We start from the raw sequence: 13,189 nt of genomic DNA, 5'->3' as shown, positions 1-13,189 counted from the left end.
AACTGCCCTACTGTGGGGTAAGAACTTTAACTGCCCTACCCTGGGGCAAGACCAATCTGGACTGGGTTGGCTCGGGCTGGGCTGCTTCAGAGGGGATAAAGAAACTGTACACGAGCATAGAAATAAATAGAAAGACACTGAAAAACAACGGGATTGTTCTATTGCTTCAAACACACACACACACACACAAAAGTAACATAGCTCCAACGGAAGCCTCTAACGTATAGTTTATGTGTCTGGTTCCTCTAGGTATCAAGACAGTTCTACCATGTTCTCTGGACAAAAGCTGCACTGAAAGGCAAGCTATGTTGTAATAGTGTGAACCGACATGACCTTCCATGAACAAGATAATGCCATATCGTCACTTTAAATTCCCTGTTTTTTTTTTCTATCAACCAGTATGTTGTGGGTTATTTTGTCCTGGAATGTGTCACGGTGGGATGTTAATGAAACAATCAGATCCGTGTTACTGGAGAACATTGCTGCGGGTTTAGTCCTCGTGAGTGTGTGTAAGGGATGGGGTTCAGTGATAATGGACACTGATCTGTCTTTGGCTCCATGGGCTAACAGTCTTGTGCTATGCTGATGACCTGGATTTGAGCCCAGACAGTCACAATTGGAACTATTTGATTAAATTAAACTTAAAAACAGGGTCAATGTCTCATACTCAGAGGATCTGCCTCTCCTCTGATTGACCCGATGACTTAGCGATGATATAATGTTGAGTGGACCAACGCCTTAACATCCCTTTCTGCCTGGAATTCAGTAGTAGATCATCAGAAGACTAAGGTTTAGAAACATATACGAACAATATAATAATAAGAGTCTTGACATAATAGGCGGATCAAGATACAGTAAAGTGTTTTATACGATACCTCTGTGTTCTAAGCTGAAGGAGCACCTAATGCTCCCAAACAAATAAAAAGACAAAAATACAAATTCACAAAGAGGCGTCAGAACCAGAGCTATAGCTAAACCTGTTCCCTCTCATGTTCACTGCTACAGCTTTACAGGAAGACCGCCCAACCCCCCCCAACCACCACCCCCCACCCCTCAACCCCCCACCCCCCCCCCCCCGCCCCCCACCCCTCATCTCATTCGTCATGGGGTTCCAGAAAGGTTCCCAAACATTTGGTCCGGACTCTTAGATATTTGCCTCCCTGGCCTGGTCAACTTCCAGGAGGGGGTCAGCCGTGCCCCAGGCAGTCGCAGGGAAACGAGCACGGAGAACGAAGCGCGTATGTTTGTGGACAAGAGGACAGGCTCTACAGAGGCCTACAGAGAGGCATGTGCAAAACCACCCGAGGGCTTCAGCTAAGGCATTAGAGAGGGCGTATTAGATACACCGTCAATATTTACACGGCACACACACACGGCCAGTTTAAGATTAACATCACAGTATGTAAAATTCCATAACTCATATTTGTACGCCCTTTTTTCGACATATGTTTACATTAACCCCCCTCGCCATCTCACCCCCTTCCCTTCCCCCCCTGTATCTTTCCATCAGATCAGCTGACTAAGGTAAAGTAGTACAGTGTACACATGACAGCCCCCAACACAGGCTGGTACAGGTTCTCTCGGCCAGTCTCCCAGGGGCAGGAAGGGGCGGGGCCTAGAACTTGGTGCTGTGGCTGAAGCTGTCAGACATGATGATGTTCTTGTAGAAGTTGTCGGAGCGCACCGAGCAGTAACCTTTGACCTTGTCGATGACCTGGTGCACGGGCAGGATGGAGGAGGAGGAGGGCTCGACCTCCGAGGACGAGGATGAGGAGGAGACGCACTTGGGGCCCGTCTGATTGGAGTAGCATTTACCTGACCAATGAGAGGAGAGATACAGACTTGCAATCACTTGGTCTCTTAGAACCAGCCATAGACAACGGTTTAGTTTTAAGTTGCGCTTATACTTGTGTAGTAACAATTACCGTTGTTTCTATATTGTTACTACATTGTTATTACATATTACTTAAGTATTATGAAAAGTTAATAAAACTCTGTTACTGCACTAGGGAGATGCCAGTGGTTCTTGACAGAGCACTGTTAGCTATATAGTAATATAATAATAATAGGGTATATTAATGTTCACTCTTGAACTCAAAATGGAACCAAGAGCTGATTAAAAAAATACATACACATATGCACACAGAGAATAATTGCATATACACATGCAGTGTATATAGAGTCATGGCTTTAATATGTGGTGTCCTGCCCACTTTAAACAGTAACAATGTATAGTTTGTACAAAGGCGTCTCATATAGGCTTGATGTTTAGAGCAGCCAGTATAGATTTCTATAAATTATCGAAGTTTTGTTATGACTAAAGTTACTGTTCAAAACCCGAGAGGCAATATTTTCTCAGCAAGTGTTCACATGCATCTGCCCGTTCTGCTGGGAACCAGCTCCTATGCACACATACTGTATATATTCACACACCCAGTGGATTCCTCAACAAGTAGATGCCTGACACTGTTCTAATCTCTCAATGCCCACAGAGCATGTGTCTGACCTGCCTCCTCATCTGTCTGTCTGTGAGTAACAGATGAGGAGTCGGTTGGCTGCGTTCCTGTCAGGTGGTAGACGCCAAGGCAGATATATAGATGGCTGTGAGGAGGTGCAGAGTGGGCGGACAGAAGGGCGGCATCACAGGCCGCTGGCGAAGCGGAGGAGACGCCCACAGATGTTCCTTTGACGCGATTAACGACGATACAAGAATCGGACATTCTATTCAGCAAAATCAGCGAAATAATTCAGATCCTCCCTCGCCGGGGAAGGGTGATATCGAAATTGGCCAAGTCTCCCTCGGAAAAGATTTATATTTCAATGGGACTTCACCTGATTAAGTTAAGTCAAATTACATAAATAAATAAAACCAATAAGGCACTGGTCCAGGAGAGGCTTCTCACCCTAGTATAACTCATCATCAACAATAGCAGTATCATTATTGTTGTTTGTAAACAACAACAAAAAGCAGGGGTGGGGGGGGTGTTGAGTGACTGCTTCTCTCTGGTGTGGGCTTCATACACACACACACACACACACACACACACACACACACACACACACACACACACACACACTGCCTGGACTACTCTCCGGACTGTCTCTGTGACAACATCTCCGGAGGCCATCACTGATTATCTCACTAACACATCTGGATGCAATCCGGGAGAGTAAGCCTGGTGCCACGCATGCACGCACACACAAACACATTTTCCGCTGAATGTTGTCAACGACCTCATAAAATAACGAGTGGCAATGCTCACGCCCTCTGGAAGCTGTGTCCGTTCCGTGGATTAGGGTTGCATAACCACACACACACACACACACACACACACATATGTGCACAATCACCACACACCTGCACCACGCACGCGCACCCACACACACACACACACACACACACACACACACACACACACACACACACACACACACACACACACACACGTGACAGAATGGCGTATTGCAGCCGGCCATGTGTGTGTGTGTGTGTGTGTCAGGCTACTGGTGATACAATACAGGGTGCTAGAGCAGCAGTGAACGCAAGCCTTCTAAAGGAGCATGATTAGTGTGGTAGAAGTAGCAACATCCACACCACCTGGCAAAGGAGCTGCTCCACCACGCTCTCTCACAGACCAGCGGTCACTTGAACTTTGACCTTTTTCAAGTGAACTGATAAAAAACTGTTACTGTAGAATGAGAGAATATGGCAGAGCAGATTTTTGCCTTAAGGTGTCTTAAAATGTCACATTCAAATCTGGATTCAATCTTACTATCATCTTCAACATTCGATGAATACATAGATGTCCACTCGTTATCTCAAAGATTATTCCAGACCATGTGATTTGTCTAGTATAGTTAGATTGAGAGTTAAGGATAAATTCAGCAGGTGTTAGGTTGAATCCAGGCACGTGTGACCTCACAGGGGTGATGGGCCAATCACAACACAGGTCACACACAAGTGAGGCATTCTGATTGGCTCTGGTGCAGTTTTACCTCCGCCGGCCTCTCCTGGTGCTACTGTTGGGAACTCTCTACACACCACAAACAAATACATACACAACGTGTCACATACTGTACAGTGGAGAAGTAAAAACTATTTTTTGATAGCACTATATCACAATGCGTGTGTAACTGTATGTGTCTGTGTCTTTATGTGTGTGCGCACGTGGGTGCCTGTCTGTGTCTTTATATTTGTGTGTGTGTACAGTATGTGTGTCTTTGTGTGTGTGTGTGTGTGTACCTCACCTGTGTTGCTGTTGCGTTTGGCGAAGGGGTTGAGTGTAGCTTTAGCCTTGGAGGTCCAGTTAGCCGTGCTGGAGCCAAACGAGCTTGATGACAACGACTTGCCCAGGTTGTCCGAGCTCACCTTCTTAGTGTTGTTAGTGGCCGTCTTACTCCAGTCTGGAGCCCGCATACGCATGCACACACACACACACACACACACACACACACACACACACACACACATACACACACACACACACACACACACACACACACACACACACACACAGACGCAGAGTGTGAAGTTCAGGAGCCGTAGTTCGCACTTTCCTATACTTCCAGACTTACACTTCCGGGTTTACGGCGACGTTCACAGGGTATTGAGTTTTATTGGCCGTAAAGCTGAGGACTGTCTGGTTTTGTGCTTTACTGCAATAACTCAGGAGGTGACGTTCCTGTGCTTCAACAAACAAAACAAGATCAGAAGGAGAGCGAGTGGCTGTGTCCCTCTGTGTCCCCGGCCTGCTACCTGAGTCTCTGTGTCCCCGGCCTGCTACCTGAGTCTCTGTGTCCCCGGCCTGCTACCTGAGTCTCTGTGTCCCTGACCTGCTACCTGAGTCTCTGTGTCCCTGACCTGCTACCTGAGTCTCTGTGTCCCTGACCTGCTACCTGAGTCTCTGTGTCCCTGACCTGCTACCTGAGTCTCTGTGTCCCTGACCTGCTACCTGAGTCTCTGTGTCCCCGGCCTGCTACCTGAGTCTCTGTGTCCCTGACCTGCTACCTGAGTCTCTGTGTCCCTGACCTGCTACCTGAGTCTCTGTGTCCCCGGCCTGCTACCTGAGTCTCTGTGTCCCCGGCCTGCTACCTGAGTCTCTGTGTCCCCGGTCGGCTACCTGAGTCTCTGTGTCCCCGGCCTGCTACCTGAGTCTCTGTGTCCCCAGCCTGCTACCTGAGTCTCTGTGTCCCCCGGCCTGCTACCTGAGTCTCTGTGTCCCCCGGCCTGCTACCTGAGTTGATCAGAAGGAGAGCGAGTCGCTACCTGAGTTGTCGGCCAATCGGAAGCGTCCGCAGCACAGGTATCTCCTCCACTGTTTCTGGACGTTCTCCTTCAGAGCACAGTGGAAGATGAAGATGAACAGACCTGGAGGAGAGACAGAGAGAAGAGAGGGATGGAGGGTAGACAGAGAGAAGGGTGTGTGTATGTGTGTGTGTGTGTCTATGTGTGTTTATATGTGTCTGTCTGTCTGTCTGTGTGTGTCTGTGTGTGTGTGTGTGTGTGTGTGTGTGTCTATGTGTATCTGTCTGTGTGTGTGTGTGTATGTGTATCTGTCTGTGTGTGTGTCTAGGTGTGGGTGTGTGTGTGTGGCTGTGTGTCTGTGTGTATGTGTGTGTGTGTGTGTGTCTGTGTGTGTGAGTGTATCTATGTGTGTGTGTGTGTGTGTTTGTGCGTCCCGGTGTGTGCGTCACACACATGCGCGCGTGTTACCTTGCAGCGAGTTGAAGATGCTAAACAGGTACATGAAGGCCAGGTGGACGGGGCCCCAGGCGAAGAAGGCGAAGCCCCAGGTCATGCCCAGCAGGAAGGTCAGGCTGACCACGCTGCGCAGGTTCCTCAGCACTTCCTCCCTCAGCGTCCGGTTGCTGCGCTTGCCGTTGCGGCCGCAGATCTGGATCATGACCACGATGAACATGGCCACGTTCATCAGGAAGACCAGCGTGAAGTAGCCCACGCACGTCACGTAGAACACCGCCGGGCTCTGGATCCAACAGCTGGCAGGGACGGAGAGAGGGGGTTGTGGGTGGTGCTGGATCCGATCGTCGGGAGGGACGGGGAGGAAACGGCTAGTAGGGCCGGTTCCAGATCTGTCTCAGTGGATGCAGGTTTTTGGGGATAAGACTCGTCATTTGTTTCTTACCGCCCAATCAGTGGTGACAGAATATGTTGTCGGGCCAATCAGTTGGGATGGGAGATTCTCTCACCAATCAGATTCTACCCAGACTCCTCCCCTATCTGCGTGTTGCCGTTTTCAAAACCTACCAGTAGCAACCGCTCTGCCCAAGACGAGCGCTCTTAGTTCAAAGAAATACAGTGCCCCCCCCCCCATCCGCGAATGGTAATGAGTCCAGCCAGACCTTTCTCCAGCCCTGGCACTGGCTATGAAGAATATTCTAGATCTAGAGAAGAGTGGGTGAACAGCTGGGAGGGACAGAGGTTAATACAACACCATGCTCTAGATCCAACAGCTGGGAGGGACATAGAAGAGCTTGAAAGTGCAGTAGTTCCAAGGTGCATACAGTATATAAATAAGGCCCTATTGAAGACAACAGGCCTCCTCAATATAGATGGGAGGACTCACCTAAATGAGAGATTTACATGTGATACGGTACATTGTTCAAACATCATCTGATTGACTCACAACTCAGACGATCCATATGTGGTCCCTCCTCTCCCGTACTCCTGCTTGCCATAGAAGTTCCGGTCCACGGCCACTACGACGGCCACGATGGTCGCAGGCAGACCTGGATCACGCACACACACGCACACACACACACACACACACACACACACACACACACACACGCACACACACACACGTACAGAAAAAGAAAAGATTGGTTAGGAGAAATCAAAAATCTAAAAAAGTAATTGTTCAATCAATCAACCAATTATCCAATCAACCAATTAACCAACCAACCAATCGCGTTGACACATACCCCATCCGATGATGCAGAACTTGAGGATGTATCTGCGTATGTACGTGTTGAACACCTTGACCAGGGCGATGTACATGTGGATGGACTCCAGGCCCATCCAGGTGAAGGAGCTCAACAGGAAGTAGTGCAGGAAGGCGGCCACTGCCACACACAGGCCCTCCATGTCGAAGGAGGCCAGCCAGCCGTCAAGCAGGAATAGCATATTGAGGAAGAGGAGGGAGGTGCTCAGGTTCATCAGGATCTTGGACGGGTAGTCACGACGCAGCTTTCTGTGAAAGAGAGAGAGAGAGAGAGAGAGAGAGAGAGAAAATTAGCTCTGATTAGACCGATGGTAGACAGGGTCCTCTCTTCATAGTTTAACTTGGCATAGGGGATATCCACAGATACAGCTATCCAATCACCAGAGCTGTTTTCAAAGCTGCTCACTCATTGACTCACTCACTTACTCACTCACTATCCCTATGTAGTGTAATGACCGAGAAATTGTAGGGTCCATCCTCTGTTCACAAGAAATTGCTGTGAATTGTGGGTATTTTATAGTGGACTATATACAGTATCGTGACTTGATTTAGGCTGATATCCAGAACAAGATATTGAGTATTGAGTAGTGTTTCTGAGTGACCACCTCATACAGTGCTAAGAACACAGGCCTATTCCCAGAGTATGATCTGCGGGTCGACAGTGACCAGGCGGGCTCAAGCGTGGGACTCGTACTCGAAGGCGATGTAGGTGAGCAGCGTGGCAGCGGAGAAGATGGCCGAGACGCCGCAGCCGATGTAGGTGATGAAGGTCAGGATCTTGGTGTTCTTCCCGTCGATCTGGAGGGCTGCTCCCGAGATATCCTGCGCACGCACACACGCATACACACAAACACGCACACACATCAATGCATGTACGAATGCACACACACCCATACACACACGCACACACATGCATGCACATTAACACACACACACGCAGAAACACACATATCAATGCATACACACGCACACACACACACACACACACACACACACACACACACACACACACACACACACACACACACACACACACACACAAAGAAAGGGGGATTTTTTATTTTTTTATCATGGGTCAACCCCAGAAAACCAGTGGAAAGTCAGATGGGAGATGAAGTCTCACCATGAGAATGCCGAAGTGGGTGAGGTGGTCACACAGACAGACGGTCCTGTTTCCGTTGGACTCAGGGCCGACCCTGCAGCCCTCCCTGTTCCAGCCTCCGGCGCCATCTGGTGGAAAGATACTGATACTGAAGCTCACAGACAAAATACCCTGGCCGTCCAGCACTCGGTCCATACAGCAGTGATTGAGTGATGTCATGGACATGTAATTAGATATTTATTAGATACTTAGATATAACATGGCCGTGATTTAATTCAATCACCGCTGAACATGTCTACATAACCGCAATTTGAAATGCATTGTTTTTCCACCACTAAAGAAGTTTTGGAGTCTTAACTCACCTTTCATGGTGAAATCCCAAAACATGCAGACAGGAGATGGGACGGGCTGAACAAAAAACAAAACATACACACACACACACACACATACACACAAATGCACACACACACGCACACACACACACACATACACACACATACAATCAGTCTTTGTCTGATTATAGAAGCAGAAATTTGTCTTTGTCTCCTTTGTCTTGTGAACGAGCACCTTTGTCTTTTTCCTGTCGCCAACTCTAGCGAGTACGTGCAGACTGCAAACTTCTCCGTTTAATAGGAAGGGCGGTGAGAATGAATGGCTAATGAATTAGCCTAAACACATAGATGTTTCAGGGAAGAGAGCAGACAGAATAGCAAGTAGAGAAGAGAGGAACTGTGTAGAGGTGTGGCTAAGGACAGCTAGAGGGATTGGGAGTTGTGATTGCGCTAAGCTTCTTCCCAATTTGATCGATTCGTGACCTATTCCACTTGGACACCGCCATCACCTCTAACAGGTACCTGGTCTACAGGTGGACTATCTCTAACAGGTACCTGGTCTACAGGTGGACTATCTCTAACAGGTACCTAATCTACAGGTGGACTATCTCTAACAGGTACCTGGTCTACAGGTGGACTATCTCTAACAGGTACCTGGTCTAGAGATGGAGTATCTCTAACAGGTACCTAATCTACAGGTGGACTATCTCTAACAGGTACCTGGTCTAGAGATAGAGTATCTCTAACAGACACCTGATCTACAGGTACAGTTGTGTGGTCTACAGGTGGACTGTCTCTCTTAACAGGTAGCTGGCCAGGTCCTGTGCCGTGCTGTACTGTACCTGGTAGTCCAAGTGGACTATCTGGATCTCCACAGGGTCCTGTAGGTTTCTGATGGAGTAGTTCCCCACGCTGCTGGCCACCACGTAGCTGTTGAGAGACAGGTCGCCCTGCTCGTTCTGAAAGAGAAAAACCACACGGATGACCAGCGCGCCACGACACGCCAGAGGCCGGAGAAGACGTCAGGACCAAACGACGGGCTTTCAAACAAACAGGTCACCCTAGATCACAGGTCCGATTACAAAAGCCGAGAAATGAAAAACGAGAAAGCTGTGTATCCAAAATGCTACGAGCTGCTAATGACACACCTGAGAGGCAGGTTAAATGCTGAGGTGAGGCTTCCGTCAACAGAACACTTTCTCTCCTTGGTGCCGTCTCCATCTTACCCTACGTCTGCCCGAGTGCACCTCTATTAACCTGCCTGAGGAGGACCCAACCCAGACCCCCTCGCCCACCTGAAAGAGGCCGGTCTTGCTGAAGAACATGAAGTTGATTCTAGAGAGGGTGTCCGTGTCCGTCAGGGTCAGGTTGCTGAGCAGGGTGGCTGGGAGGGTGACCTGGGCCAGGGGATTCAGCTGCTCGGACTCAAAGTCAATCTGAAGAGGAGAGGAGGAGAGGAGGAGAGGGGGAGAGAGGAGGAGAGGAGATAGAGAATGGAAGGGAGGAGAGGAGAGGAGAAGAGAAGAGGAAAGAGGAGAGGAGGAGAGGGGAGGAGAGGGGGAGAGAGGATGAGAGGAGACAGGAATGGAAGGGAGGAGAGGAGAGGAGGAGAGAGGAGATAGGAATGGAAGGGAGGAGAGGAGAAGAGGGAAGAGGAGAAGAGGAGAGGGGGAGAAGGGATGGGAATGGAAGGGATGGTGAGGAGAAGAGGAGAAGAGAGGGGGAGAGAGGAGGAATAGGAAACAGGAGAGGAGGAGAGGGGAGGGGATGGGAAGGGAGGAGAGAAGAAGGGGGAAGAGGAGGAAAGGAGAAGGGATGGGAAACGAGGAGAACAGATTTATTATTTACTTCCTAGTTTGACTTCAGCTTCTAAACACGTTCTTGCGAATCAATATTCAGACTCAGCCCACAGTGCGAACATTCTCCCTTAACATTCCCCCTTCAGAACACACCCTCACACACCATCCACACCGAGTGGGCTTTGCGTTTAATAGCTTCCTACAGCTGTACCAGGAGCCATGGCCGTGCTTCCTCCAGGCCCGCTGAACCGTGACATCTGGCAGGCTGCCAGCTCCCATCTCCCCCGGAGTTCCCTACCCTGCCTTGGCATCTGAGCACGCAGGCCCCGTGGAATTATGCCCGCGACAAAGGAGACATGGTAAATCTTGCCATGTGGTCTGCTGGCATGGTAGCGTTGGAACAGCATTGGCACAGGTGTGTGCCAGCCCCCAGGGCACCGGGGGGAAGGGGGGTTTGTGCGAGGGGAGGACGCACACACACACACACACACACACACACACACACACACATACACACACACACACACACGTGTCGCAGAGGAACCGCACGTGAGTAATATTCAGAGAAAGAGACAGCAGAGGGCAAAAAGACACCCTGATGAAATTACTTTTTGTCATTCTTTTTATTTTTTTATAATACGTGTGTGACTTTGATCTTTACTTTCATGCCGAAATGCTGATTAGTCTGTGCCTTGTTGATTAGTCTGTGCCTTGCCTTGAGTCAAGAGTCGAGAGAGAGAGAGAGAGAGAGAGAGAGAGAGAGAGAGAAAGAAAGAGAGAGAACACTCATCGGCACCATGTCTGTCAGGGTGAGCGGTCTGAGCAGATCTGGTGAGTGAAGGAATCAGTCCTATCTTCCTCTCCACCCCAGCCTTGGTGGAGCCAGAGGAGGTACTGTAGATCGGAGGAACCACACAACTCCCACAGACTGGTGGGAGAACACCCGAACCCATGGTGGGTAGGTAAATATTGATGAGAGAGCTGTACCTGCGGGTCTGTGGTGTTGGGGGGGATGAAGGCGCTGAAGGACGTGCCGTTGAACTGACTGGCGTTGAGGGCCGAGATGCCCAAGGCCAGGTTCCTGGACGTGATGCTCACTGACGGGCCCTCAAACTCGATCTTCTGGATCAGCTCATCCACCGTCTTCAGAGCCCTGGGAGGAAGCAGGGGGATGGGGGGTTATTATGAGGAGAAGAGAGGAGAGGAGGGGAGGGGAGAGAAGAGGAGGGGAGGGGAGGGGAGAGGAGAGGAGAGGAGAGGAGAGGAGAGGAGAGGAGAGGAGAGGAGAGGAGAGGAGGGGATTGGAGAGGAGAGGAGGGGAGGGGAGGGGAGGGGAGGGGAGGGGAGGGGAGGGGAGGGGAGAGGAGAGGAGAGGGGGGGAGAGAAGAGGAGAGAAAGGGATTGGAGAGGAGAGGAGAGGAGAGGAGAGGAGAGGAGGGGATTAGAGAGGAGAGGAGAGGAGGGGAGGGGAGAGGAGGGGAGACGAGAGGAGGGGAGACGAGAGGAGGGGAGAGAACAGGGAAGGAGAAGAGAGGGGAGAGAGGGCAAGGAGGAGAGGAGAGGAGGAGAGGAGAGGAGAGGAGAGGAGAGGAGAGGAGAGGAGAGGAGAGGAGAGGAGAGGAGAGGAGAGGAGAGGAGAGGAGGGAACAGACCAGAACAGACCAGAACAGACCATAACAGACCAGAACAGACCAGAACAGACCAGAACAGACCAGATCATACACTCCAGACCAGACCAGATCATAACAGACCATAATAGACCAGGGCAGACCAGAACAGAGAAGGCAGTCCTACAGTACCTCCCAGAGGTGGCGGCAAGGGCGGTCACAGAGCTGGTCATGACGTTGGAGATGATGGTGACGACGGTGGTGGCCAGCGTGGCGTTGATCTTGGCCACACCCACCAGCTCCATCACCTTGGTGACCACTTTGGACACCTCGTCATTGGACAGCTCGTTGTTGGTGATGTCGGCAAGCTGGACCGCAACCTCAGCAGCGTTCTCTGTTGGGGGGGGGGCAGGGGAAGAGAGAGAGAGAGAGACAGAGAGCGAGGGGGTGAGGGAGAGGGAGAGAGAGAGAAAGAAAGAGAGAGGGACAGAGGCGGGAAGTGGTGAGAGAGAGAGAGAGAAGGAGAGAGAGTGAGAGAAAGTTTTTATTTAAAGTAAAGTGTGCGCCAAGGTGAGGTGAAATAATTTCAACGCTGAGTGTGTTCTGTCTGAAGGAAGGATGTTGCATCATGCCTGGCTGCCCTAATTGCTGAGTGTATCCGCCCCTGCCGAGATTAACGGTCTGTCCTCTCATCTCCCTGAAAGGCTGTGTGTGTGTGTGTGTGTGTGTGTGTGTGTGTGTGCGTGTGTGTGCAAGGGCATTTCTCTCCTACCCGCTGAAACCTCAATGGTATCGATGTCGGTGCAGTTGCTCAGGTCTGGGGCATCCCAGAATGCAGTGTAATTCTGTGGACTCATCACGCTGATGACACACACAGACACACACACACACACACACACACACACGCATACCCACAGAGAAACAAAAACAAAGGACATTGTTACTCCAACTGCTGAAATAAATCCTTTCAGACTGCTGTGTGGAGATCTTACAAGTGGTGTTACGTGGTACGACTGGTTAATGTATGTCAACAAGTGGTCTATCTGTGTAGAGAGCAGGCTATGTCCTGTCCTATCTGTCACACAGAAGTGTGTCTCAACCAGGAGATGGGGGGATGGAGGGGTCAGGATTAGTGCCAAATCAATTTGTGAGCCAGGCTTTGTCAGAGCCATAAAACTAAAGGCTTTTTAACTTTATTATTTGTGAGCCGTACTATGGTAGAGCCGTAAAAATAAATGCTTTTTAACTTTATTATCCGTGAGCCATGCTATGGCAGAGCAGTAAAAATTAAAGGCTTTTTAACTTTATTATACTGGAGACCGAGTGCCTTGACTCACCTTACTAGGTCTATCCTTGGCCTATTCTCTGGCTTACATTGTAACATTTG

The 13,189-nt window shown here is 49.9% G+C and overlaps 1 protein-coding gene across 1 annotated transcript in view; it reads right to left on the bottom strand.

Moving 5' to 3' along the window:
• Positions 1-1,615: 1,615 nt before the first annotated feature.
• Positions 1,616-13,189, bottom strand: part of adgrg6 (adhesion G protein-coupled receptor G6) — a gene marked incomplete at both ends in the record, with an annotated part of 51,133 nt that continues 39,559 nt past the window's right edge. The window contains 14 exons of the mRNA XM_084454008.1: positions 1,616-1,815; positions 4,249-4,404; positions 5,267-5,368; positions 5,714-5,997; positions 6,645-6,747; positions 6,943-7,211; positions 7,657-7,784; positions 8,086-8,192; positions 8,427-8,472; positions 9,239-9,355; positions 9,692-9,832; positions 11,183-11,348; positions 11,995-12,196; positions 12,575-12,663. Coding sequence (XP_084310134.1) covers positions 1,616-1,815; positions 4,249-4,404; positions 5,267-5,368; positions 5,714-5,997; positions 6,645-6,747; positions 6,943-7,211; positions 7,657-7,784; positions 8,086-8,192; positions 8,427-8,472; positions 9,239-9,355; positions 9,692-9,832; positions 11,183-11,348; positions 11,995-12,196; positions 12,575-12,663 — 2,110 coding nt within the window. The remainder of the gene's footprint in view (positions 1,816-4,248; positions 4,405-5,266; positions 5,369-5,713; positions 5,998-6,644; positions 6,748-6,942; positions 7,212-7,656; positions 7,785-8,085; positions 8,193-8,426; positions 8,473-9,238; positions 9,356-9,691; positions 9,833-11,182; positions 11,349-11,994; positions 12,197-12,574; positions 12,664-13,189) is intronic.

The sequence above is a fragment of the Borostomias antarcticus genome (assembly GCF_949987555.1).
Source record: "Borostomias antarcticus genome assembly, chromosome: 19".
Lineage (NCBI taxonomy): Eukaryota > Metazoa > Chordata > Actinopteri > Stomiiformes > Stomiidae > Borostomias > Borostomias antarcticus.
Note: the sequence above shows the minus strand (reverse complement) of the source record. Positions and strands in the feature narration are given on the sequence as shown.